At 59.7% G+C, this 27,265-nt stretch overlaps 1 protein-coding gene across 1 annotated transcript; it reads left to right on the top strand.

Moving 5' to 3' along the window:
- Positions 1 to 673: 673 nt before the first annotated feature.
- Positions 674 to 15,465, top strand: GRPR (gastrin releasing peptide receptor). Its single transcript, XM_064152190.1, has 3 exons — positions 674 to 1,311; positions 9,637 to 9,988; positions 15,050 to 15,465. Exons 1-3 carry the CDS (start codon positions 893 to 895, stop codon positions 15,440 to 15,442), a joined length of 1,164 nt encoding a protein of 387 aa, XP_064008260.1. The 5' UTR covers positions 674 to 892; the 3' UTR covers positions 15,443 to 15,465.
- The last annotated feature ends 11,800 nt before the right edge of the window (positions 15,466 to 27,265 follow it).

The raw sequence follows: 27,265 nt of genomic DNA, 5'->3' as shown, positions 1-27,265 counted from the left end.
GCTGGATGCTCGCTTTGCTCCCCGGGGACTCGCTCCGCGGCTGTCGGGGCTGGATGCTCGCTTTGCTCCCCGGGGACTCGCTCCGCGGCTGTCGGGGCTGGATGCTCGCTTTGCTCCCCGGGGACTCGCTCCGCGGCTGTCGGGGCTGGATGCTCGCTTTGCTCCCCGGGGACTCGCTCCGCGGCTGTCGGGGCTGGATGCTCGCTTTGCTCCCCGGGGACTCGCGGCGGTGCCGGTGTTCCGCGTCGCCCCCGTCCTCCCGCAGCGCTGCGGGCGGCCGGCAGGTGGCTGGCGCTGTTCGGCGCTCCGCGGCGGCTCCGCGGCGCTCGCAGCCAGCCGCTGCTCCCCGGGGGGAGCAGGGGGAGAGCTGACGTCCGGCAGCCCCTGCCTATCGCATCGGGGGCGTTAGCGGAGCCCTGCTGTCGCCCCTCTTTAAAGGCGGGCGGCGAGCGCAGGTGCGGGCAGCCTGGGGATGCGGCGTGCCAGAGCCGGCCCCAAGTTGCCGCTTCGTGTCGGTCGCCGCTCCTCAAGTCGGCTCCGCTCGGCAGACCTGCGGCTGGGAGTTGAACGACTTTGAAAATGCCTTCCACTGGCTGGGCTGTGATCCATGGCCTCCCAGAGCTGAGGAATACCTAGCGGCAGGGCAAGGCAGCGAGCAGCAGGCGAGCCTCGGGGTTGGGGCTGAGCTAGAAGATGTTGTCCCTGCTCCTTATGGAAGTGCCCAGCCGGCGGCAGCTGCGGCTCGCTTGGTCTGTTCTCAGGGTGTCCTAAGGCTTCCTGACTGGTGAGCTCCTGGGATTGCTCGAAGGCAGCGAGCAGCAAAAGCCACGGGGTTGTTACCTGAGGGTTTCCAGAGGGGAAAGCCGTCTGCTGAGGAGAGCAGAGCAGGACCATGGCGTCTGGGGAGTGCCTTCTGCTAGACCTGGAGACAGAGAACTTCGTCCTCTACAACATCTCTGCCAACCAGAGTGCCAACCTCTCCCTCCTCAGCAGCGACTGGTTCTACCCAGCCTTCCTCTATGCCATCCCCACCGTCTATGGCATCATCATCCTGATAGGCCTGATTGGCAACATCACTTTGATTAAGATCTTCTGCACTGTGAAATCCATGAGGAACGTCCCCAACCTGTTCATCTCCAGCCTGGCTCTGGGGGACCTGCTGCTCTTAGTGACCTGCGTGCCCGTGGATGCCAGCAGGTACCTCGCTGACGAGTGGCTCTTTGGCAGAACTGGCTGCAAGCTGATCCCCTTCATACAGCTCACCTCCGTGGGGGTGTCAGTCTTTACTCTCACTGCTCTCTCAGCTGACAGGTAAGCCTGCATTGACTGCAGCCCCATAAAGTGCACAACCACTGATGCACATTTTCAGGTAAGGTCTCCATTTCTAACCTCTGGAGGGGAAAAAAAGAACAGCTTCAGTTAATTACTGGTGGTTATAAAGCACACAGCTTGAGGAGGGCTCTCCTGTGAGGAGAGACTGAGGCAGTTGGGGCTGTGTAGGCTGGAGAGGAGAAGGCTCCCAGGTGACCTTCTTGTGGCCTTCCAGCATCTGAAGAGGGCTCCAAAAAAGCTGGGGAGGGACTTTTTAGATTGTCAGGGAGTGACAGGATGGGGCAGAGAGGGGCATGGAACAAAGCTGGAGGTGGGAAGAGTCAGCCTGGATGTTAGGCAGAAGTTGCTCAGCATGAGGGTGGTGACAGCCTGGCAGGGGTTGCCCAGGGAGGTGGTTGAGGCCCCATGGCTGGAGGTGTTCCAGGCCAGGCTGGATGAGGCTGTGAGAGGTGTCCCTGGGCATGGCAGGGGGGATGGAGGTGGATGATGCTTGAATGATCCCTGAATGAGCTGATGTTGTGAGGCAGGCTAGGAGGAGAGACACAGAGGGGTGGAAAGGGCTACCTGCCTGCAGAAGATGCCCGCCTGAAGCCAGGGAGCTGGGCTGGCTGCAGGCAGCCTATTGCCCTCCATGGAACTGTTTGCCCCTTGCCCAGTCAGACTGCTCTGTGCTGTTGGTTGGGAGCCTTGGCCTGCTGCTAGTGCTTGTTGAAGACAGCAGGCAGTAGCTGTGCTGCTTTGGGACACGTGAAAAGAAGGTTGGCTTGAGCCAGTTCTGTGCTCCTGACAAGCCAGCTGCAGGGAAGAGCTCTGCCAGGCTGTGGGAAACTCTTTGTGCACGCAGTTCAAAGCTGAACTCGAAGGACTTCAGTTTCAAGCTGGATTCAAAGGACACTTCAGTTTGAATGCTGTGTGGAAGTTTTAAGCCTACCTGTCTGGAAGGCTTTGATGTATCTGTTGGACTTGTTGGCCCCATAGAAGCTGCTCCCTGCCCTGGCAGAAGCCAGGGAAATTCCTTTGTCATGTGGATTCTCCTGAATGAGAGGAAGGGACCTGTTGTCGCCAGGCTACAGTTCTGGATCCCCACAGAAGCAGGAAGGGTTCCAGTGGGAACCATTATTGCACTTTCACTTTGCTCACAAGGGAAGGCCTGGGGGCTGCATTTCATGCTCACAAAGATGTCAAGTCGGGTTGGGGTCAGGTAGCCCCTCTGTGCCTCTCCCCCTAGCCTACCTCACACCCTCAGAGTGGTTGTGTTCAGCTCCACACAGGCATTTGAGTGAGCAGTTTGTGGTTTCAGGGGAAGCAAAGGCCTCCAGAGCAGCCCAGAGACAGAACAGGCAATGTGTGCGTGTGTGCTGCATGCTGCTGGGTGCAGAGCCACAGCCCAGGCTGCCCCAGCAGGCCTGTGCAGAAACACAGCTGCCAGCAGTTTGCTCTGGAGGTGCTGGGACCTTGCACAAATCCTCCCTGAGCTTCATCTGGGGCATGGATCATAGGATCACGGAATGGTTGGGCTAGAAGGGAGCTCCAAAGGGCATCCAGCCCAAGCCCTGCACTCAGCAGGGACATCCTCCACCAGCCCAGGCTGCTCACAGCCTTGCCCAGCCTCACCTCCAACAGCTCCAGCCATGGGCACTCAGCTCCCTCCCTGGGCAACCTGTTGCAGGGTGGCAGCAGCCTCCTGCTGCACAACTTGTTCCTCACAGCCAAGCTCAGGCTGCTCTGCTCTCAGCTCAAACCATTGCCCTCCTCCTGTCCCTGCAGGCCTTTGCCAGCAGTCCCTCTGCAGCCTGCTTGCAGCCCCTGCAGCTCCTGGCAGGCAGCTCTGAGCTCTGCCTGGAGCCTTCTCCTCTGCAGGCTGCACCCCCCCAGCTGCCTCAGTCTGTGCTCACAGCAGAGCTGCTCCAGCCCCCCCATTATATTCATGGTCTCCTCTGAACCCTCTCCATCACCTCCACCTCATTCCAGCAATGAGGATCCCAGAGGTCCTCCAGGTGAGGTCTCACCACCCCTGCCTGCTGTAATGCAGCTCATAGTGCTAGAGCAAGTGTGTCTCCAGGAAACTCCTCTCTCCAGGGCTGCCATGGAAGTTGCTGGGAGGGGTGTCAGGAAAAGGAAAAAGCACCATAAAGGAGCTGAAGGTGGAGAGCTCTGTGGCCACCTGACCCTGTGCTGCTTGCAGGACACGCTGCAAACGTGTTTGCTCAGCAGCACAGCAAGAGTAGTTGGGTTGTTTGGTCTTCTTTTCATTGCCTGCAGTGAGTGAAGAGAGCAGAAAACAGCTGTGGCAAGCCTGGGGCTTGCTGACTGCAAATTCTGAGCTTCATCTTTGTCAGGATCCTCCTAACCACTGCGCTGCACTGGCGAGCAGACACTGCCACGCTTCGCAGCCACGCCGGGGAGGTGTGCAGGAGTGTGCTGGGAGGATACATCCCCTTCCCAAGGGATTCATGGGTCACAGAATGGTTTAGACTGGAAGGGACCTTGGAGGTCATCCAGTTCCAGCCCATGGACACCTCATCCAGCCTGGCCTTCAACACCTCCAGGGAGGTTGTGGAGCACAGAATCACCCAATGTGATCTTTGAGTCTGCAGGCTCTCTGGGCAGCCTGCTCCAGGCCTCTGCCACCCTCACAGCCAAAAAGCTTCCCCTCCTCTTGCCCTGCCACCTCCTCTGCCCCAGCTTGCCCCCAGTGCCCCTTGTGCTGCCCTGGGCCAGCCCTGAGCAGAGCCTGCCTGCGTCCTGCCCACACTGCCCTGCACAGCTTGGGCACAGCACTGAGGGCAGCCCTCAGGCTCCTCTGCTCCAAGCTCAGAGTGAAGGAGCTTCAGCCCCCAGCTCCTTCAGCCTTCCCTCTCAGGGAAACACTGAAAGTCTCTCCTCAAGGCTTGCCACTGCCCCAATGTCCTTGGCACTGCCCCAGTGTCCTTGGCAGTGCCGCTGCAGTGCTGCTGCTGCAGGGTGGGCGCAGGGTCGCAGATGCATCTGGCAGCCTCAGGCATTCTGAGCCCCTCTGCTGCTTGCTTCTGCGGCAACATCACACAAAGCCTTTCAGCAGCCTTGGGGTTAGCTCTCATCTCCTCAGCCTCTGCGCCAGGATCAGCCAAACAGCACAAAGTTTGCGAGCAGAGCAGATGGCCGAGACACAATGGATGCACTTCCCTGGGCAGGAGCATTACAGCTGCCAGCATTACAGCTGCCATTAGGTGAGTGGGCTCGGGGCGGCAAGCCGAGGCTGGAGGCTGTGCTAATGTGCTGCAGACTGTCAATATTTAAGCAGCAGAAGGAAGGAAAGTTGCGTTACCTGCTGTTTGCCAACCCCCCAATCAGTTGTCATGGTCCCACGGAGCTGCTGCGCACTCTGCGGGCACGGGCAAGGACTGGCCGCGGGGAAGGTGCGCCAGGGCTGAAGGTGCCGCGCAGGGACATCAGCCGCAGGGCAACAGCTCACAGCCGGGCTCAGGGCGCCCTGTCCGCGCTCAGCTGCGGACAGCAGCCTGACCGACAGGGTTAGACAGCAGCAGAGGGGAGAAAGCAAAGGCACAGCAGGACCTCTGCATGCAGTGTAGCACCCAGGAGCTGCTTTGCTCGCAGGCTGCACTGCGTTGGGAGGGACCCTCACAGCTCATCCTGCCCGACCCCTGCAGCAGCAGGGACACCTCCAGCTGCAGCAGGCTGCACAGGCACACATCCAGGCTGAGCTTCAGTGTCCCCAGAAGCACAGCCCTGGGCAGCCTGTGCCAGGATTTCGCCACTCTCACTCTGCAGAACTCCCTCCTGATGCCCAACCTAACTCTGCCCTGCTCCAGCTCCAGACCATTGCCCTCATCCTGTCACTCTGAACGGTGAACCCTTCTGAACGGTCCCTGCCCAGTCTGCCTGTAGCTCCCCTCCAGATACTGAAATGCAGCTCTAAGGTGTCCCCAGAGCCTTCTCCTCTGCAGGCTGAGCAGCCTGGCTGGCCTGCTCTAGTAGCTGATGCATTCAGAGTGGGCAGTGGCTGGAAGCTCAGGTGGAGCCCAGTGAGGAGCTGTGCCCCTTAGGGGCTGGTACTGGGTCCAGTGCTGCTCAGCACCTTCACTGGTGACATGGGCAGTGGGACTGAGGCACCCTCAGCCAGTTTGCAGCAGATGCAGATGGGGTGCAGAGGATGCAGATGGCAGGCTGCAGGGAAGGGATCCATCCCGAGGGGCTTGGGCAGGCTGCAGAGCTGAGCCAGTGCCAACCCCAGAGAGTTCAACAAGGCCAAGTGCAAGGTCCTGCACCTGGGCCGGGGCAGTAGCAAGCACAAGCCCAGGCTGGGCAGAGAAAGAGCAAAGGCAGTCCTGAGGAGCAGGGCTTGGGAGTGCTGGGGCTGTTCAAAGTGGAGAAGAGAAGGCTCCAGGGGGGCTTTACAGCAGCCATCCAGTATCTGAAGGGGTCCTGCAGGGTTAGCTGGAGAGGGACCTGTTGCAAAGGTGCAGAGTGAGAGGAGTGATGGCCTCAGGCTGGGAGAAGCTGGGTTTAGATTAGACACTAGAAAGAAATTCTTCCCTGTGAGGGCTGGGAGGCTGGAGCAGGTTGTCCAGAGCAGGCTGTGGAGGCTCCAGCCTGGCAATGTTCCACACCAGGTTGCAAGGGCACTTGAGCAGCCTGGCCCGGCGGGAGGTGTCCCTGCCCACGACAGGGGGGTGGAAGTGGATCAGCTTTGAAGTCCCTTCCCACCCAAAGCTTTCTGTGGTGCTATGACCGACCTGGGAGCAGCAGAGATGCAGCTGCTGAGCCAGGACTGAGGGCACCACCTGTGTCCTACCTGTAGTATTTTACACCTGGCTGGAGTACAGTGGCTTCTGTTAGACCATGCTCCTGTGTTCCATGACTCCACAGCTCTCTGGCAGCCTGCTCAGCCACGGAGTCACCTGCTGAGTTTCCCACCAGAGGTTTTATGGCCTGCTCAAGGCAGCTGATACAATAAATAACACTGCAGCTACAGCAGCTCCCCAGCACCCTGGCTGGGAAGGGCTCTGCACACTGCCACCTCTATGCTGGCATGTTTGAGGACCTGCTGAGGAGGCCACGGTGTTCAGGGTCCCCACCTGGAAGAGAGCACCCCTGGAACAGAGCACCCTTCCACTCCAGGACTGCTATTTTTAACCCTTGTCCCACGGGAGAAGGGCAGGCAGGAGCCAGACTTAGGAGCAGAGCTGCCAGCAGATTGAGAGAGGGGATCCTGCCCCTGTGCTCTGCTCTGCTCTGGGGAGACCTCACCTGCAGGGCTGTGTCCAGCCATGGGGCCCCACACACAAGAGACACATGGACCTGATGGATCAAGTCCAGAGGAGGCCACCAAGATGCTCAGAGGGCTGTAGAACCTCTGCTATGGGAACAGGTTGAGAGAGTTGGGGCTGCTCAGCCTGGAGAAGAGAAAGCTCCAGGGAGACCTTATTGCTGCATATCAGTATCTGAAAGGGAGATAGAGGCAGGCTGGGCAGGGACTGCTCAGAAGGGCTTGGAGTGACAGGATGAGGGCAATGGTCTGGAGCTGGAGCAGGGCAGAGTCAGGTTGGGCATCAGGAGGGAATTCTGCAGAGTGAGAGTGGTGAAATCCTGGCACAGGCTGCCCAGGGCTGTGCTTGAGGCTCTGTCCCTGGGGACACTCAAGCTCATGCTGGATGTGTCCCTGTGCAGCCTGCTGCAGCTAGAGGTGTCCCTGCTGCCTGCAGGGGTCGGGCAGGATGAGCTGTGAGGGTCCCTCCCAGCCCAGCTGTCACTAGGATTAACCTCTCCTTTATTCATTCTCCACCCGGCCCTGGGCAGCTCAGCTGCTTGCAGCTCTCTGGCTCACACCTCCCAACTCTCTGAACCCCACAGCTCTGGAGCCAGTCCTCCACTTCTCAGGAATTCCTCCACTGTTCCAAGAGCTGTAAAAAATTAACATCAGTTGTTCCCCAGCTGGTCCCTGTGCTCCTCCTGGGTGCAAACTATTCCCACCTGTGGCTGTGAAAATGCTTTGTGCTAGCAGATGTCGGCCCCCATCTCCCCGAGTGCAGCTGCTGAGTTCACTGCACACACGCCACGGCTCCCTCCTCCACCTTTGCCCTGGCACATCTCCTCCTCGCTGCTCACCCTGTGCCATCTCCCTTTGTCCCCTCACCACGCCTGGCTTGCGCATTTCCCTGCCCCTGACGTGCCCAAAGCCGCGCACGTGGCTGGCGCACGGCGACCTTTGGCAGCCTCCCTTATCAGGCAGCCTCTGCCCAGCTCTCAGACCTGCTGCCACTTGCTTCTGCTCCTCTCCCCCATCTGTTGCATATTGATCTATTGTTTCTGTGCTCCTCTTTGGAGGGTCCAGCACAGCTCCTCACCTTCTCATACCCAGGGCAGCTTTATGCCTAGCTGCTTGCAGGGCAAAGCCGAGGAGGCAGAGGCCAGAGGCCAGCTGCTAACAGGCAGTTGCCATTGCCCCCTTGGCATGTGCATCCCCAGCCAGCTGCCTTTGCCTGTGAGAATGAAGCTTCTCTAAGGTGTCCTCTCTCTCTTTCTCTCTCCCACTACCTCCTCCACAAAGCCAAGCCAAGCACCCCATGGCTGCTATAAGCTTAGGAAGCTGCTCATTTTTAGCTCAATGATGCCCTCCTCTTCCACTGCCAGAAGAAGGCACAGTATGGGTTGCTTGTGCACCACAGGCAGGGCTTGTGGGGTGAGAAAGTGCCATTGTTAGACACTGCAGTGAATTTCTGTAGCTGCCTCTGTAGCATATCCTGCAGCTGCCATGTTTGGGTTACTCAGGGATGTGCTTTGATCACAGCATCACAGCAGGGCTCAGGCCGGCAGGGAGCTCAGAGCTCCTCTGCTGCAACCTGCCCACCGTGCCCAGGGACACCTCTCAGCCACACTCAGCTGCTCAGGGCCTCAGCCAGCCTGGCCCAGAACACCCCCAGCAAGGAGGCAGCCACAGCCTCCCTGGGCAGCCTGGGCCAGGCTCTCAGCACCCTCACACTTAACAGCTTCTTGCTCAGCTCCACTCTCCCTCTGCTCTGCCTCAGCTCCAAACCATTGCCCTTGGCCTGCCTGCAGACCCCCTCAGCACAAGTCCCTCTGCAGCCTTCCTGCAGGCTGCCTTCAGCTCTTGGCAGCAGCTCTGAGCTGCCCCTGGAGCCTTCTCCTCTGCAGGCTGCACCCCCCCAGCTCCCTCAGCCTGTGCTCACAGCAGAGCTGCTCCAGCCTTGGCAGCATCTTTGTGGCCTCCTCTGGCCTCCCTCCAGCAGCTCTGTGTCCTCCTGCTGCTGGGGCCAGCAGCTCTGGGGGCAGGACTGGGGGTGAGGTCTGAGCAGAGCTGTGTGCTTTTTGAAGCCTGTGGTTGCACTTCCTTTGCTAATGTGATTTGGACACAGCCATATTAATGTGGGGCAGCACCGAGCCTGGCTGGGGCAGTGGCAAATCAAAGGACAGAAGAATTAACCCACAGGACCCTGACAGGTGTCAGTGGCTTCAAAACGAGGAACCTGCTGAGCACAGTGGCACTGAAACCACCAGGGGAGACTTCCCACCTTGGGCACAGGAAGACAGGAAAGCTGGGGAGGGACTTTTTAGGCCGTCAGGGAGTGATAGGATTTGGGGGGGGGGGGGAGGGCGTGTGCAACCAAGCTGGAAATGGGGAGATTCAGAATGGGTGTTAGGAAGAAGTTGCTCAGCATGAGGGTGGTGAAAGCCTGGCAGGGGATGCCCAGGGAGGTGGTGGCAGCCTCACGCCTGGATGTGTTTAAGGCCAGGCTGGATGAGGCACTTAGTGGCATGGGTTGGTTTATTAGAAGGTGACAGGTTGGACTGGATGATCCCAGAGGTCTTTCCCAACCTGGTTAGTTCTGTGGTTCTGTCAAAAGCTACCTGGGAGCATCCGAGATAGAGAATCCTGACTCAGAGCTGGGCTGTGGCTGCGTGAAAGCTGGGGAGGGACTTTTGAGGCTGTGAGGAGTGCCAGGAGTGGGGGGAAAGGAGCAAAGCTGGAGGTGAGGAGGAAGTTGTTGAGCAGGAGAGTGGTGAGAGGCTGGCAGGGGTTGCCCAGGGAGGTGGTTGAGGCCCCATGGCTGGAGGTGTTTGAGGCCAGGCTGGCTGAGGCTGTGTGCAGCCTGCTCTAGGGTAGGGTGTCCCTGGGCATGGCAGGGGTCTGGACCTGGCTGATGCTTGAGGTCCCCCCAGCCCTGGCTGGCTCTGTGATTCTAAGCCTCTGCCAGGGTTTGGTTTGCTGGTCTCTCCTCTGCCCGGAGGAGCAGGGCAGTGCTGGTGCCAGGCAAGCAGCCAGGTGCCTCTGCTGCTCCCCAGGTACAAAGCCATAGTCAGGCCAATGGAGATCCAAGCCTCCCACGCCCTGGTGAAGATCTGCGCCAGAGCTGCTGCCATCTGGGTGGTGTCCATGCTGCTGGCCGTGCCCGAGGCGGTGTTCTCCGACCTGCACCCGTTCCACGACAGGGGCACCAACAGGACCTTCGTCAGCTGCGCGCCCTACCCGCACTCGGGCGGGCTGCACCCCAGGATCCACTCCATGGCTTCCTTCCTCGTCTTCTACGTCATCCCCCTGGCCGTCATCTCGGTCTACTACTACTTCATCGCCAAGAACCTGATCCGCAGTGCCTGCAACATCCCCGCAGAGGGCAACCTGCACGTCAGGAAGCAGGTAGGGCTCGGCTCTGTCCTGCTGCCCAGCGCAGCCACAGCATGCCAGGGGCTGCCAGGGGCCTCCCAAGCTCAGCCAGTGCCACCCCTGCAGAGCAGCAGCACCTAGAACCACAGAACCACAGCATGCCAGGGGCTGCCAGGGGCCTCCAAAGCTCAGACAGTCTGGGACACCAGAGGAGGATGGTGACGGGCATGGGAGACCAGAGCAGGGCGCTGGTGGGCATGTGAGACCAGAGCAGGGTGCTGGTGGGCACAGGGGCCCAGGGCAGGGCGCTGGTGGGCATGTGAGACCAGAGCAGGGTGCTGGTGGGCACAGGGGCCCAGGGCAGGGCGCTGGTGGGCATGGGAGACCAGGGCAGGGCGCTGGTGGGCACAGGGGCCCAGGGCAGGGCGCTGGTGGGCATGGGAGACCAGGGCAGGGCGCTGGTGGGCACAGGGGCCCAGGGCAGGGCACTGGTGGGCATGTGAGACCAGAGCAGGGCGCTGGTGGGCACGGGGCCCAGGGCAGGGCGCTGGTGGGCATGTGAGGCCAGAGCAGGGCGCTGGTGGGCACGGGGCCCAGGGCAGGGCGCTGGTGGGCACGGGGCCCAGGGCAGAGCAGGACAGCATGGGGGTCCTCTGGAGCACTGAAGCTGCAGGTCTGGCGGATGTGTGACCTCGCAGCGTGGAGCGGAAGGAGAGCCCTGGCCGCTCTGAGCCCCTGTGCCCACGGCAGCTCTAGGCATGCCTCTTCTGCTATTGTGCCCCGAGGGCAGTGGTGTCAGAGTAACCTCTGGCTCGGCTCAGCCTGCCAGGGCAGGAGCTCCATCTTCTTGTGGTGCCAGAGCTGGCAGCTGCAGGTGTGCTCAGTCTCTGACATCTATAAGCAGCCCATGTGCTGCAGAACCAGAGAGCCTTTTTGTTTCCCCTTTGTGCCCCTGGGAGCTGCTCCTGCTGCTGTCACTCCCCCAGTGCCTTTGTCACACAGTCACCCAGACCACCTCACCACAGCGCTGGCAGCTGTGAGCTGTGCTGGCTTGGCCAGGACCCAGGTGCCCCGAGTGAGTTCCATCCCTCGGTCCAAAACGCCTGGCTGGAAGCCTGCCAGCCCTGGACCAGGGGTGGGCATTCAGCCAGGACCAGGCCCACCCAGCGACAGCCTTTCAACGGGAGACTCTTCCTTCTTGGCTGCTGCTTCAGTAAGCAACTGAAGGCCAAAGGAGTCCTCCCCAGGAGGAGTCCCAGCTCCTGCAGAACGGCTGGCTGCGTGCCGGAGCGCGACCGCGTGTGAGCCGCAGGCTGCCGAGGGGGAAAGCAGCAGCTGAGGGACTTGTTTCTAACGAGGAGCTTACTTACCTTGGCATATTGACCTTATTTGCCTTGGCATGCTGACCTTATCTGCCACGACCTGCTGACCTTATTTATCTGCCCTGACACACAGACCTCATTTCCCCTGCCTCTTGCTCTCCCCTGACCTGTGTCTCAGCCTCAGCTGCAGTGACCCAAACCGGTCTAAGTGCACCCAGCTGACTTCTCCCTCTTAGGCTGACCTGACACAAGCAGGCCCTGCAGCCCTCAGGTGCTGAGGGGCAGCAGCAAGGCTGCACAGGTGAGTGACCTGCAGCTCCTGCGAGCTCTGAGCCATAGCATCATGGAATGAGCCAGGATGGAAAAGAGCTCCAAGCTCCCCCAGCCCAACCTAGCACCCAGCCCTGCCCAACCAACCAGACCATGGCACTCAGTGCCCCAGCCAGGCTTGGCTGCAACACCTCCAGCCACGGCCACTCCACCACCTCCCTGGGCAGCCCATTCCAGTGCCAATCATTCTCTCTGACAACAACTTCCTCACAACATCCAGCCTAGACCTGCCCTGGCACAGCTTCAGACTCTGTCCCCTTCTTCTGTTGCTGGCTGCCTGGCAGCAGAGCCCAACCCCACCTGGCTACAGCCTCCCTGCAGGCAGCTGCAGGCAGCAATGAGCTCTGCCCTGAGCCTCCTCTGCTGCAGGCTGCACCCCCCCCAGCTCCCTCAGCCTCTCCTCACAGGGCTGTGCTCCAGGCCCCTCCCCAGCCTTGCTGCCCTGCTCCAAACACCTTCCAGCACCTCAGCAGCTCTCTGCAATGGAGGAGCCCAGAGCTGGACACAGCACTCCAGGGGTGGCCTGAGCAGTGCTGAGCACAGGGGTGGGCACAAGAACCTCCCCTGTCCTGCTGCCCACACTGCTCCTGAGCCAGCCCAGGATGCCATTGGCTCTGCTGCCCACCTGGGCACTGCTGCCTCCTCTGCAGCTCCTCTCTGCCAGCACCCCCAGCTCCCTCTCTGCCTGGCTGCTCTCAGCCACTCTGGCCCCAGCCTGCAGTGCTGCTTGGGGTTGTTGTAGCCAAAGTGCAGAACCCTGCCCTTGGCCTTGTTCAGTCTCATCCCATGGCCTCTGCCCACCCATGCAGCCTGTCCAGGTCCTGCAGTTCTTCCCCCCCGCCCCTCTGAGTGCCTTTCCTCCCACAGGCAGTTGTTCTGCTGACTGGTTTGAATAGTGAGGATGCAATGAGTAGCAAAAGCAGCCCTGCCTGCCTGCCTTGGGGCAGGGGCAGGAGGAGGGCAGGAGGCCATGCTGCAGCCCAGCACTGCCAGTGCCTGGCTGCTGCCCTGCGGTGCAGGCAGGAGCTGTGAGTCTCCATCTGAGATAACGACTATCGATTTATTTATTGCACTGCTTCGTCTCTTCAGAGCACAGATGTGGCCTCAATAGCCCTGGATCAGATTAAGGATACATTTAAAAGGAGTATATGGCTCAGCTAAGGAGAGCTCTTTCTCCAAGGATTTAATTTTCAGCCTGCTCTCTGCAGACATCCTCATCTGGTCCCTGTCTGTCCCCCCTGAGCTCGCTGGCTGACCTGCAGCCAGAGAGGCACAAACCCAGGAGTCAGGATGGGCTCTGCCAGGTCTCTGCTCCCTCCTCGCAGCCATCCAGCCTGTGGGAGCTGCTCACTTTCCAGTTCAGCTCTGCAGCTCTAAAAGTGACTCAGGATTCTATGATTCTACGACTTAGCAGGGCAGGATCAAGGGCAGCAGAGGCAGGGCAGGTGCCAGGCCGTTGGGTGGTACTCAGATACAGGGAGTGGGTGACAGTAAATTCATTCACAGGGTCACTGAATGGGCTGGGTTGGAAGGCACCTTGAGGATCACCCAGTGCCAACCCCACCAGCCTAGGCTGCTCAAGGACTCATCCAGCCTGGTCCTGATCTTCGATCACATTGGGTGCTTCTGTGCTCCACAACCTCCCTGGGTAATCTGTGCCAGTCTGTCACCACCCTCACTGCAAAGAACTTCCTACTCTCCCGTCTCAGTCTGCCCTCCTCCAGCTCCAATCCATTCCCTCTCATCCTGCCACTCCCAGCCCTTCTCCAAAGTCCCTTCCCAGCTCTCCTGCAGCCCCTTCAGGCACTGCCAGGCTGCTCTGAGGTCTCCCTGCAGCCTTCTCTTCTCCAGGCTGAGCAGCCCCAACTCTCCCAGCCTGTCCCCACAGGGGAGCTGCTGCAGCCCTCTGAGCATCTCCATGGCCTCCTCTGGAGCCTCTCCAGCAGCTCCATGTCCCTCTTCTGCTGGGGGGAGCCCAGAGCTGGAGGCAGTGCTGCAGCTGAGGGCAGAGCAGAGCAGACTGGAGGGGCAGAATGCCCTCCCTGGGCACGCCTGGGCAGAGGAGCAGGGCTTGCCAGAGAGGAGCACTCTGAAGCCATGAGGAGTCGCTGGTGTTACAACTGCCATGTTTGCAGGCGTGCAGCAGCAGAACCACTGCCAGGGAGCCAGGCATTTCTGCAGGTCTTTCTAGGCCACTCTGTCCTCTGCTCTTGGGTGACCTCTGCCATGGCTCCTGTCTCTGCCAGGAAGAAGGATGTGGGCTTCAGCGGCATTGATGCCTTAAGTGTGCAGAACTGGTGGGTGAAAGACAAGGCAGGGTTTGGCTCAGGTGCCTGCAGCTGAGCAATACCTTTGAGCTGACCCCAGGCCTGTAGCTGTGGCTTGTCTGCCCAGGCTGTGTCTAGCTGAGCCTGTGGCAGCACCGTGCCCTGGCACAGCTCACCTGGTGCTGAGGGATGCTCCTCCACCTGCCCACCCCCCAGAGCTGCCTTCTGCTCCTGCAGCTGGAGTCCACCTCACCTCTGCCTCGGAGCTTCTTCAGGTGCATGATTTCCATGGACTCTATCTCTGCAGCTCCTGCAGCCTCTGAGTGCTGCCCTTGAGCTGTAAGCTGCTGGCAGCACTTGTGTGTACACACAGCACATGGCCCCAGGGCAGAAAGTCCATCCCAGACCCCTACCCCATAACGAATAGGAAGAGATTAATCAATATAAATGCTGTATGGTTGTGTATATTACAGTGACTGATGGAGGTGTCCACACTTCTGTTGCCTGAGCCAAAGGGCCAAGCACTGGAGTTCCCTCTGTAAAGAGGAAAGGAAAGGCTGCTTCCTTCCACAGCACACTGCCAGGATTGCCTGGGCTTAGCAGAGCAGGCTGAGAAGGGACAAGGAGGGTTCTTGACTGTGCTCACCTGTGGTCCAGGTTACCCTGCTCTGGCTGTTACCTGCCGTGCCCTAGTCCCAAAGCTGCAGCACTGGGGAAAGTACTTAGCTGCTGCTGTGAGATGGGAATCACAGAGCCACACAGTGCCAGGGGCTGGCAGGGAGCTCCAGGGAGTATCAGCCCAAGCCCTGCCAAACCAGCAGCACCCAGGGCAGGGCACACACAACAAAGCCAGGGGCTTGCAGTGGCTGCAGAGGAGGAGACTCCACAGCCTCTCTGGGCAGCCTGCTCCAGGCCTCTGCCACCCTCACAGCCAAAAAGCTTCCCCTCCTCTTGCCCTGCCACCTCCTCTGCCCCAGCTTGCCCCCAGTGCCCCTTGTGCTGCCCTGGGCCAGCCCTGAGCAGAGCCTGCCTGCGTCCTGCCCACACTGCCCTGCACAGCTTGGGCACAGCACTGAGGGCAGCCCTCAGGCTGGTGCCAGCTGCAGACCCCCCCAGCGCCCCCAGCCCGGCCCCACAGCACCAGCGCTGACCTGCGCTTCTCTTTCTCCTTGCAGATCGAGTCCCGCAAGCGCCTGGCCAGGACGGTGCTGGTCTTTGTGTGCCTCTTCGCCTTCTGCTGGCTCCCCACCCACATCGTCTACTTGTACCGCTCCTACCACTACTCGGAGGTGGACACCTCGGTGCTGCACTTCGTCGCCAGCATCTGCGCTCGGGTCCTGGCCTTCACGAACTCCTGCGTCAACCCCTTCGCGCTCTACCTGCTGAGCAGGAGCTTCCGCAAGCACTTCAACCGGCAGCTGCTGTGCTGCGGGGCCGGGCGGCTGCGCCGCTCGCTCAGCGCGCCCCGCAGCACCACCCGCGCCAGCTCGCTCCGCAGCACCAACCACTCCCTGGCCACCTTCAGCCTCATCAACGGCACCCCCGCATGCCACGAGGGCTACGTCTGAAGGGCACCGCCGGGGGCTGGCACGGCGCGACAGGGGCTGGCACGGCGCACCCGGCGCGGCGCCTTGCTCCTGCTCCGCGGGCGCGGCCAGCGGCACGCAGGCAGGCCGGGGGCGTGGGGGGCACCCTGGTGTGCTCGGACGGCTCAGAGGGGCTGGAGGCTGCCGGCGCTTCGCCCTGGGCTGAGGCTGCAATAGGCAGCAGTTCACCCTGGGCAGAGGCTGCAACAGGCAGCAGTTCACCCTGGGCAGAGGCTGCAACAGGCAGCAGTTCACCCTGGGCAGAGGCTGCAACAGGCAGCAGTTCACCCTGGGCAGAGGCTGCAACAGGCAGCAGTTCACCCTGGGCAGAGGCTGCAATAGGCAGCAGTTCACCCTGGGCTGAGGCTGCAACAGGCAGCAGTTCACCCTGGGCAGAGGCTGCAAGAGGCAGCAGTTCACCCTGGGCAGAGGCTGCAACAGGCAGCAGTTCACCCTGGGCAGAGGCTGCAATAGGCAGCAGTTCACCCTGGGCAGAGGCTGCAACAGGCAGCAGTTCACCCTGGGCTGAGGCTGCAATAGGCAGCAGTTCACCCTGGGCAGAGGCTGCAACAGGCAGCAGTTCACCCTGGGCAGAGGCTGCAATAGGCAGCAGTTCACTCTGGGCAGAGGCTGCAACAGGCAGCAGTTCACCCTGGGCAGAGGCTGCAACAGGCAGCAGTTCACTCTGGGCAGAGGCTGCAACAGGCAGCAGTTCACCCTGGGCTGAGGCTGCAACAGGCAGCAGTTCACCCTGGGCAGAGGCTGCAACAGGCAGCAGTTCACCCTGGGCTGAGGCTGCAACAGGCAGCAGTTCACCCTGGGCAGAGGCTGCAATAGGCAGCAGTTCACCCTGGGCTGAGGCTGCAACAGGCAGCAGTTCACCCTGGGCTGAGGCTGCAATAGGCAGCAGTTCACCCTGGGCAGAGGCTGCAACAGGCAGCAGTTCACCCTGGGCAGAGGCTGCAACAGGCAGCAGTTCACCCTGGGCAGAGGCTGCAATAGGCAGCAGTTCACCCTGGGCAGAGGCTGCAACAGGCAGCAGTTCACCCTGGGCAGAGGCTGCAATAGGCAGCAATTCACCCTGGGCTGAAGCTGCAACAGGCAGCAATTCACCCTGGGCAGAGGCTGCAACAGGCAGCAGTTCACCCTGGGCTGAGGCTGCAACAGGCAGCAGTTCACCCTGGGCTGAGGCTGCAATAGGCAGCAGTTCACCCTGGGCTGAGGCTGCAATAGGCAGCAGTTCACCCTGGGCTGAGGTTGAAGCACCTAACTTCCACTCTGGATTGAGATTGGAGCACCTAACATGAACTCTGGGCTGAGATTGGAGCACCTAACATTTCACCCTGTGCTGAGGCATGCCCAGAGCAGCAAATCATTGAGCAGCAGCCCTCAGGAGCTGCCTGAGCAAAGCTGCCTTGCTTCAAGACCTGCTGCTTTTAATGAGCCAAATAAGCTTCTTAAGATCCAATCCAGTTGGGTTCTACAGATTCTTCACCACTTGCTGCTCAGTCCCAGGCCTGGGGCAGACTTAGGGCAGTGGCAAAGACCAAGGGCACAGCAGGTGCACAAACCTTGACAGCAGCTGCTGCTGTGTCAGATTTAGATTAAATCCATTTCAACAGGGTCAGGACTCTTACAGGGGACTTGGGTGCAGGTCATAGAATAGAATCACAGAATCAGGCAGGCTGGCAGAGAGCTCCAAGCTCCCCCAGCCCAGCCTAGCCCCCAGCCCTGCCCAACCAACCAGACCATGGCACTCAGTGCCCCAGCCAGGCTTGGCTGCAACACCTCCAGGCACGACCACTCCACCACCTCCTTGGGCAGCCCATTCCAGTGCCAATCACAGCCTCATCCAGCCTGGCCTTAACCCCACCTGGCTATAGCCTCCCTTCAGGGAGCTGCAGACAGCAATGAGCTCTGCCCTGAGCCTCCTCACAGGGTTGCCTTTTTCCCTTTCTGTCCTCACAGAAACCTGCCAGAGCTGCCTAGAGGGTTGGAGCCCCAGGTCTGTGCTGCTCCTGGCAGAGCAGCTCCCGTGCCAGCAGCACACACTGGCCTGGAGATAAGAGGCTCTTGCTGTGCCTGGGCCATAGGACAGGCAATGAAGCCCACACACCTGATAAAAAAAGCAAGCTGCTGCAAAATGAGGCCATAAAGCAATGCCAGTAGGGGAGATTGAGTTGCTAATGGCCCTCATCCTCTGCTGATGATCCTCCTCCTTGCCACAGCCAGAGGGAAAATGACAGATAGGAAAACTTGGTGCTGGTCTTGCTCTGTGAGTGTAGAAAGAGTCATCTGTGCATGCATGAAAGAAAGGGTGGGCTGGGTGGGCTGGGGAGGGTCTCCTGCCCTCTGCTCTGCCCTGCTGAGACCACTCCTGGCACACTGTGTGCAGCTCTGGGCTGCCCAGCTCAGGAGAGGCAGGGACCTGCTGGAGAGAGCCCAGCAGAGGCTGTGAGGATGGTTGGGGCTGGAACATCTCTGCTGTGAGCAAAGGCTGAGCCCTGGAGCTGTTCAGTCTGCAGAGGAGGAGGCTGAGAGGGACCTGATCAGTGCCTGCAAATATCTGAGGGGTAGGGGCCAGGGTGCAGGTGCCAGGCTCTGTGTGGTGGTGCCCAGTGACAGGGCAAGGCACAGGCTGGCACCCAGGAGGTGGCACCTGAGCAGGAGGAGACACTGCTGTATGGTGAGGGTGGCAGAGGCCTGGAGCAGGCTGCCCAGAGAGGCTGTGGAGTCTCCTTCTCTGCAGCCATTGCAGCCCCCCTGGCTGTGCTGTGTGTGCCCTGCTCTGGGTGTGCTGCTCTGGCAGGGGCTGGCTGCTCTCTGCAGCTCCCTCCCAGCCCTGCAGTCCTGTGAGGATCTGTTGCAGGAGCTTTGGCTCTGTCAGCATCACTTGCAGCTCCCAGCTGCTGCTGTGCACTGCTGCCCTCCAGGTCACTGTTCCTTCCCACGCAGCCTTCCACACCTTCCGCCGTGCTGCTGGCAGCAGCCCTGGGAGCTGAGCGCAGCCCGCAGGCGCGTCCGAGCGCTGCAGGGACAGGCTGCCCTGCTGGCAGCTGCTGCTTCTTGGAGCCCCTCACACTTCTGCCTGTCAGCGTTCGGTTCGGGCTGCTGCTGCTGCTCCCTCTGTGCTCCACGGCTGCCTGACCCTGGACTGTGGTGTCCGGAGCTGAAGCAGTGCAGGTGGCTGCCGAAGGGCTGCTCGCTGCGGGGCTGCTCCCTGCGCTTGCCCTCTCCACCACCCGAAGCTTGCAGGTTGGTTTGTTCTGTGGTGAGAGTCCTGTTGTGCATCATTTCATGGAATGCCATTTTTGCACTGGTGGTGATGTGTCAGAGTAATAAACACCACGAAAGGAGCTGAGTGCTGTTTTGAGTGGCTGCTTTCAGCCATGGAGGCTGTCGAGGCTGCGGCTTTGGCGTGAGAAGCTATTGCAGAACCAGGCACAGTGTTAGGGGTGGGGAAGGGGCCTCCAGAAGTCATCCAGTCCAAACCCCCTGCCAGGGATCAGCCAGCGCAGGGCACACAGCAGTCCAATACCTTCCATCAGCTTTGTGCTGTCACAGAGTCATGGAAACACTCAAAGCCCCTCGGGATCACCAATCCAACCTAGAACCCTACTCTACAAGAGCCACCTTAGACCATAGCCCTAAGCACCACATCCAAACCACCCTGAAACACATCCAGGGACTGGGGACTCCACCGCCTCCCTGGACAGCTCATTGTGTTTCTAAGGCAGCACTTTGCACAGGTTGGGAAGTGTCTGGAGCTGTCCCTGGTGCTCCTTGGTGTAGTGAGGACAGAGCAGCGTGAGTGCAGCCCAGACACAAGCCCGTGCTGGGCTGCAGCCAGAGCAGTGTGGGCACAGGGCAAGGGAGGGGATTCTGCCCCTTGGCTCTGCTCTCTGTGCAGGCTGGAGAAGAGAAGGCTTGGAGGAGAGCTTGGAGTGGCCTTGCAGGGTCTGAAGGGGGCTGCAGGAGGGCTGGGGAGGGACTAGTGACAAGGTCTGGGAATGAGAGGAGGAGGAGGAATAGATTTGAAGAGGCAGAAGGGAGATTGGAACTGGATGTTAAGAAGAAGTTCTTTGCAGTGAGGGTGGTGAGAGACTGGCACAGGTTTCCCAGGGAGGTGTTCAGGACCAGGCTGGATGAGACCTTGAGCAACCTTTTCTAGTGGGTTCTGTTCTGCCACCTCCCCCTGCTGCAGCCTGGGCTCCCTGGCCAGTGTCTCACCACCCTCACTGCAATGAATTTCTTCCTGCTCTCCAGTCTCAATCTGCCCTCCTCAAGCTTCAATCCATCTCCTCTCATCCTGGCATTCCCAGCCTTTGTCAAAAGTCCCTTCCTGGCTTCCCTGCAGCCCCTTTCAGATCCTGGAAGTCCTATCTAAGGTCTCCCCAGAGCCTTCTGCAGGCTGAGCAGCCCCAAACTCTCCCAGTCTATCCCCATGGGGGAGGTTCTCCAACCCTCTGAGTATCTTGGTGGCCTCCTCTGGTGCCTCCAAAGTCTGTCTGGCACATCTCCAGGATGAAGAGTGAGAAGGACCAAGGGAGAAGTTGGTCCAGCTGAGCTCTGCTGTGTCAGCAGCTGAGGAATTTGAGCTGCCAGCTCTGTGCTGTCAGCAATGAAGTGCTCCCAGGAGAGAGGCAATAGCTCCTGCTCAGCCAGTGCAGCCTCACTGAACAGAGCCTGCTAACAAGCCTCTGGAGTGGCACATCAGTCCTAAGGCCTCTCCCGAGCCTACCAGTGCAGAGATGTCTCTTGGCAGCTGCACACAGCAGGGCACAGAAGCAGCACCACAAAGCCTGTCACCAGCTGTGCCACTGCTGCCCACGCAACAGCCTCCTGCCGCTGCCCGCACCGTGAGCTCAGCAGCACTGCCTGCAGCTGGGAGCCCCTGCAGGGACCTCAGGAGTTGGTTCCAGCTCTCATCTGCTCTCTGTTCAAAGTCTTTATCGATGATCTGGAGCAGGGGATCGAGTCCAGCAGCAGTGAGTTCGCAGACGGCACCAAGCTAGGAGCAGCTGTGGAGCTGTTGGAGGGTAGCAGAGCCCTGCAGAGGGACCTGGCCAGGCTGCATGGGTGGGCAGAGGCCATGGGATGAGACTGAACAAGGCCAAGGGCAGGGTTCTGCACTTTGGCCACAACAACCCCAAGCAGCACTGCAGGCTGGGGCCAGAGTGGCTGAGAGCAGCCAGGCAGAGAGGGAGAATCATAGAATCACAGAATCAAGCAGGTTGGAAGAGACCTCCATGATCATCCAGTCCAACCTATCCCCCAGCCCTGTCCAGTCAACTACACCATGGCACTAAGTGCCTCACCCAGGCTTTTCTTGAACACCTCCCTGGGCACCCATTCCAATGGCAAATCACTCTCTCTGTGAAGAACTTCCTCCTAACGTCCAGCCTGTGCCAGGGCAAGTTCAGGCTCTCTGCTTTCCGTGCTGGGACCTTGCTGCTTGCAGGAGCCCTTCAGGCATTCATTACCACACTTGCTCAGGTAGCTCCTTCCCAAGGCTCCAAGCATTCCCTGGGGTCTGCCCACCCAGGTGCCATGGGTGAGAGGTCCATCAGCTCTTCTGCACCTGCTCTGCCTGTCTCTGCAGGAACTTTTCCTGAATCTATTCAGCCACAAATTCCATTACTATTTCTAAACTGCCTTTTAAGACCACCCAGAGGAGCCCCTGTGGTGGAAGGCAGTTTCACGGGAGATGTGTGGGGAGCACAGGTGAGGCTGACTTGTAAAGACCAGGTGACTGATTGCTGAAGCACGGAGATCCCCTTCCCAGAGCTGAACTGCCCACCTGCATTCTGTGGACACCAGGCTGAGAAAAACGGTGCAGAAAGTGGCAAATAAGAGAGTCTGTCATTTTAAAAGTTCTTTGAGGCTTTGGACGTTTCCTCAGCCTCTAGATAAGGGTTCGTTGGTTACTCACTGTTGAAGCAGTCCAGCAGAGTTTGAAGTGTTTATGGAGCTCAGGGTGCTGCCCCTTCCCTTTGTCAGGATCGGGCCCGGGCAAGCCCTCAGAGCTTCGGGCGTCCGCTGGTCCCGTGGCAAGCAGGGCGCAGCGTGAGAGACCGTAGGAGCCGCAGCAGCACGGAGCAGGGCCAGCAGGCTGAGGCTGAGGTTGAGGCTGAGGCTGAGGCTGAGGCAGGCTCCCGATCCCAGCAGTCACACCCGTGTACAGTGCTCCCGATCCCAGCAGACACACCCGTGTACAGTGCTCCCGATCCCAGCAGTCACACCCGTGTACAGTGCTCCCGATCCCAGCAGTCACACCCGTGTGCAGTGCTCCCGATCCCAGCAGTCACACCCGTGTACAATGCTCCCGATCCCAGCAGTCACACCCGTGTGCAGTGCTCAGAAGAGGTGTGCTCACCAGTTCAGGCCATTCCTGCGGTACGAAGCTATAACCAGTTTGTGCAGCTGCACAGTCCTTACCACAAACAACCTGCAAGGCCACCCAGAGCTCTGCCCCCTGGCAGGTGTCCAGCGAACACGGGAACCAAGGTCCCCTCTAACCAAAGTAGAGCCATGGTTTACCCTTTATCTGCACTAGGGAGGAAGCTTCTCAGGGGCTAGAAATGTTGTTTTGGTTTCACGGTTGCTTTTGGCTTACAATGTGAGACACTGTAACACTGACAGCAAAGGCCCTACAGAAGAGCTTTGCAGCTTTGCTACCCTCCATGACAGCCACAAAGATGCTGCCAGGGCTGCAGCAGCTCTGCTGTGAGCACAGGCTGAGGCAGCTGGGGGGGTGCAGCCTGCAGAGCAGAAGGCTCCAGGGGCAGCTCAGAGCTGCTGCCAAGAGCTGAAGGCAGCCTGCAGGAAGGCTGCAGAGGGACTTGTGCTGAGGGGGTCTGCAGGCAGGCCAAGGGCAATGGTTTGGAGGTGAGGCAGAGCAGGGGGAGAGTGGAGCTGAGGGAGAAGCTGTTGAGTGTGAGGGTGCTGAGAGCCTGGCCCAGGCTGCCCAGGGAGGCTGTGGCTGCCTCCTTGCTGGGGGTGTTCTGGGCCAGGCTGGCTGAGGCCCTGAGCAGCTGAGTGTGGCTGAGAGGTGTCCCTGGGCATGGAGGGGAGGTTGGAGCAGCTGAGCCCTGAGCTCCTGCTAGCCTGAGCCCCTCTGGGGTTCTGCCCACAGTCACTAATGCCTCAGAGACACCAAGCACTGTCAAGGAGCAATGATGAACACTGCAGGCAAAGAAATGCTCACGTAGCAGAGGTGGTGCAGATGCAGACTGAAGGTTCATAAGCCTCACCCTTTGCTTTTCTCTCTGGCCACAGCTGAAGGGCAGCAGCAGCCTCTGCTTCCTGCCCAGGTTGCTGACAGTGGCACTGAGCGGTGGGGGACGAATGCATCCTCCCCTCCTCCCCCGTGCTGGGTGAGAGCCTTTCAGGCGGCACCGAAGTCCTCTCCGGCAGTGCCGAAGCAGCCCAGGCTGCAGAGCCCTGGCGCTTCGCCAGCAGCGCCGGTCAGGGACAGCTAACTGCAAGCTTCCAGCAGGTGATGGAGGCCTGCACAGGACCTGGAAGGCTCTCAGACTGCACACAGCAAACCCCCGAGCAGGAAAGCAGCACAGAGCTGCCCAGAGGCACCCTCGGAGCGGGGGAGGGGAAGGGGTGCTGCTGACACAGCTCTGGGGTGAAAGCAGCTCAAACAGAGGTGCAGGGGCAAAAGTCAGCGTCCAGCACTTGCTCTCTGGAGCTCCAGCACAGCCAAACGTCAGCTGCACCTTAGTCTTTGGGAAGAACATATGGAATCATAGAATCAGAATCAGGCAGGGCTGGAAGGGAGCACAAGGGTCAGCCAGCTCCAACCCCCTGCCATGCCCAGGGACACCCTACCCTAGAGCAGGCTGCACACAGCCTCAGCCAGCCTGGCCTCAAACACCTCCAGCCATGGGGCCTCAACCACCTCCCTGGGCAACCCCTGCCAGCCTCTCACCACTCTCCTGCTCAACAACTTCCTCCTCACCTCCAGCCTCACTCTCCCCACCTCCAGCTCTGCTCCATATATGTGCTCCATACCTGGGGGTGCTGGAGAGCAGCAATGCTGAAAGAGATTTCTGCTGCCCTGCTTTAGGCAGTAAACTGTGCCCAGCATCAGCTCAGTGGCAATGACTGTGCCAGACCCTACAGAATGGTTCAGCTCTGAACAGCAGCTTCTGGTGGGCCCCAGCAGGAATCAAAGCCAACTAATTAGTGATTAATCACAGTGCTTCTGCTGCTTCCCTGCAGCTCCATTTCGTTTTCAATCATGAAAGTGCCATTAGAGTTCTGCTGCTTCCCTTTGCCTGCCCTGTCCTCCTTGGCCAGACAGGGCTGCCCTTGGTGTAGCAGCTCCCCAGCAAGACATGTCCCCTCTATACTCCCCCTCTGCTGGACCCACAGCTGCAATCTTGTGCCCAGCTCTGGGCCCCTCAGGCCAAGAAGGAGCTGAGGGCAGTGGTGGAGAGAGCCCAGCCCAGAGGCACAGAGCTCTGCAGGCAGGAAACATCTCCTGTGGGGCCAGGCTGAGGCAGCTGGGGCTGGCAGCTGGCAGCAGAGCAGCCTGAGGGCTGCCCTCAGTGCTGTGCCCAAGCTGTGCAGGGCAGTGTGGGCAGGATGCAGGCAGGCTCTGCTCAGGGCTGGCCCAGGGCAGCACAAGGGGCACTGGGGGCAAGCTGGGGCAGAGGAGGTGGCAGGGCAAGAGGAGGGGAAGCTTTTTGGCTGTGAGGGTGGCAGAGGCCTGGAGCAGGCTGCCCAGAGAGGCTGTGGAGTCTCCTTCTCTGCAGCCACTGCAGCCCCCCTGGCTGTGTTATGTGTGCCCTGCCCTGGCTGCTGCTGCCCTGGCAGGGCTTGGGCTGGCTGCTCTCTGGGGGTCCCTCCCAGCCCCTGGCTCTGTGCCTCTGTGTGTGTGACCCTTAGCCACAAAATGGGCAGGATGACTGTGAGAACCTCTGAGAACTTTCTCTTGAGAAGCTAAGAGCAGAATGAAATCAGACATCGGGCATCACACAGCACTAGGGGAGCTGTGCAGAGTCTCTGCTGATTGGCTTTGCCTGCTCCAGACACCTCAATTAATCCTCTGCCTCAATAACTATTGAGCACTTCCCAGACTCTCAGCAAAACAAATCATGTGAGGGGGGACCTTTGACTCTGAGGGAGAGATATGTAGGGTGAAAGAGAAGGAGCTGCATCCTGTGTGACACCAGAGCTGTGAAAAAAGCAAGCAGAAGCCCTGGGGCTGCTTAAAGAGCCTGGGTAGGGCCAGTCCCAGGCACAACTCCAGGCTGGGTGCAGAGTGGGATGAGAGCAGCTCTGAAGAAAGAGCCTTGGGGGTGTTGGGTGCTGAGCAGCTCCCCAGGAGCCAGCAGTGCCCTCCTGCAGCCCAGCAGGCAGCTGTGTGCTGGCTGCAGCCAGAGCAGTGTGGATTCTGGAGCCCCCAGCAGAAGCAGGACATGGAAGTGTTGGAGGCAGTGCAGAGGAGGACACCAAGATGCTGAGAGGGCTGCAGCAGCTCTGCTCTGAGGCCAGACTGAGAGAGTTGGGGCTGTGCAGGCTGGAGAGGAGAAGGCTTGGAGGAGAGCTTGGAGTGGCCTTGCAGGGTCTGAAGGGGGCTGCAGGAGGGCTGGGGAGGGACTAGTGACAAGGTCTGGGAATGAGAGGAGGAGTAGGAGGAGGAATGGGTTTGAAGAGGCAGAGGGGAGATTGGAACTGGATGTTAGGAAGAAGTGAGGGTGGTGAGAGACTGGCACAGGTATCCCAGGGAGATTATGGAGCACAGAAACACCCAATGTGATCAAAGATAAAAGATCACCTTGGGTCATTCTGTGCTCCACAACCTCCTTGGAGATGTTCATGACCAGGTTAGATGAATCATAGAAGCAGCCAGGCTGGCAGAGAGCTCCAAGCTCCCCCAGCCCAACCTAGCACCCAGCCCTGGCCAACCAACCAGACCATGGCACTAAGTGCCCCAGCCAGGCTTGGCTGCAACACCTCCAGGCACAGCCACTCCACCACCTCCCTGGGCAGCCCATTCCAGTGCCAATCACTCTCTCTGACAACAACTTCCTAACAACATCCAGCCTAGACCTGCCCTGGCACAGCTTCAGCCTCTGTCCCCTTCTTCTGCTGCTGGCTGCCTGGCAGCAGAGCCCAACTCCACCTGGCTACAGCCTCCCTGCAGGCAGCTGCAGGCAGCAATGAGCTCTGCCCTGAGCCTCCTCTGCTGCAGGCTGCACCCCCCCAGCTCCCTCAGCCTCTCCTCACAGGGCTGTGCTCCAGGCCCCTCCCCAGCCTTGCTGCCCTGCTCCAAACACCTTCCAGCACCTCAGCAGCTCTCTGCAATGGAGGAGCCCAGAGCTGGACACAGCACTCCAGGGGTGGCCTGAGCAGTGCTGAGCACAGGGGTGGGCACAAGAACCTCCCTTGTCCTGCTGCCCACACTGCTCCTGAGCCAGCCCAGGATGCCATTGGCTCTGCTGCCCACCTGGGCACTGCTGCCTCCTCTGCAGCTCCTCTATCCCAGCACCCCCAGCTCCCTCTCTGCGTGGCTGCTCTCAGCCACTCTGTCCCCAGCCTGTAGTGTTGCTTGGGCTTGCTGTGCCCAAAGGGCACACCCTGCACCTACATCTGCAAGCATCTCTGCAGCCCTGCTGCCTGCCTGCCGCCCTCAGCTCAAAGCTGCTGTGCCTGCCCCGTGGTCAGGCAGTGTTGGCTTTGCTGATGTTAATTAGCAGTGGCTGCAGAAAGCAGTCTGGGATTCTGGGAACCAAGATCAGTCACATCCAATGCAGCCCAAGGATAAACAAAGCTAAGTGTTGTAATTAAGGATCCTGATATACAAAGGCTAATTGGGGTTTGTTTTGTCTTCTTTTGAGACATGAACAGCTCCAAATGAACAACGAAGTTAATGGGAAGGAGGTCAGGCAAATTACCACAACACAGAAGCAACAAAACCTCAGGAGAGCAAATATGGGAGGCCTGGAGACTTCCTCCCTTAGATGCTGGGGAAAAGAAGAGGAAAACAAAGACAGAAGATTAACTCTTTTATACTGGAATCATGGAATGGTTTAGGATGGAAGAGACCTCCAAGCTCAGCCAGTTCCAACCTCCCTGCCATAGGCAGGGACACCTCCCACTGGAACAGGTTGCTCAAGGCCTCATCCAGCCTGGTCCTGAACACCTGCAGGGAGGTTGTGGAGCACAGAAGCACCCAATGTGATCTTTGATCTTTGATTCTGTGCTCCACAACCTCCCTGGGCAGCTCGTGCCCGTGTCTCTTCACCCTCTCTATCAAGATGTGCAGGGCAGTGTCAGGAGGATGCAAGAGCTGCTGCAACCTCCCCTCCATGCCCAGGGACACCTCTCAGCCACACTCATCTGCTCAGGGCCTCAGCCAGCCTGGCCCAGAACACCCCCAGCTCTTGGCAGCAGCTCTGAGCTGCCCCTGGAGCCTTCTCCTCTGCAGGCTGCACCCCCCCAGCTGCCTCAGCCTGTGCTCACAGCAGAGCTGCTCCAGCCCTGGCAGCATCTTTGTGGCCTCCTCTGGCCTCCCTCCAGCAGCTCTGTGTCCTCCTGCTGCTGGGGACAGCAGCACTGGAGGCAGGAGTGGAGGTGAGGTCTGAGCAGAGCAGAACAGAGCAGAGGGGCAGAAGAATCAGGGTTGGGCCACGGGAAGTGCTGAAGCTTGTGTGCCCTCCCTGAGGGCTCTGGCAGGCAGAAGGTGCAGATAGCTGGCTGTAATTGGCCTCTGTAGGGGTTGGTGAGACAACAGAAGCCTCTGCTATGTAGATGTGAAGTTTCTGCCCTCCCCTGTGCACAGAAGCA

Source organism: Pogoniulus pusillus, chromosome 12 (genome assembly GCF_015220805.1).
Source record: "Pogoniulus pusillus isolate bPogPus1 chromosome 12, bPogPus1.pri, whole genome shotgun sequence".
NCBI lineage: Eukaryota > Metazoa > Chordata > Aves > Piciformes > Lybiidae > Pogoniulus > Pogoniulus pusillus.
Note: the sequence above shows the minus strand (reverse complement) of the source record. Positions and strands in the feature narration are given on the sequence as shown.

What these genes read in the sequence shown, in the direction of transcription:
- GRPR (XM_064152190.1), top strand. Translation starts at nt 893, where the DNA reads ATGGCGTCTGGGGAGTGCCTTCTGCTAGACCTGGAGACAGAGAACTTC. An exon ending in ACTGCTCTCTCAGCTGACAG is followed by an intron (nt 1,312 to 9,636) that starts GTAAGCCTGCAT and finishes GCTGCTCCCCAG; the next exon opens with GTACAAAGCCATAGTCAGGC. An exon ending in ACCTGCACGTCAGGAAGCAG is followed by an intron (nt 9,989 to 15,049) that starts GTAGGGCTCGGC and finishes TTCTCCTTGCAG; the next exon opens with ATCGAGTCCCGCAAGCGCCT.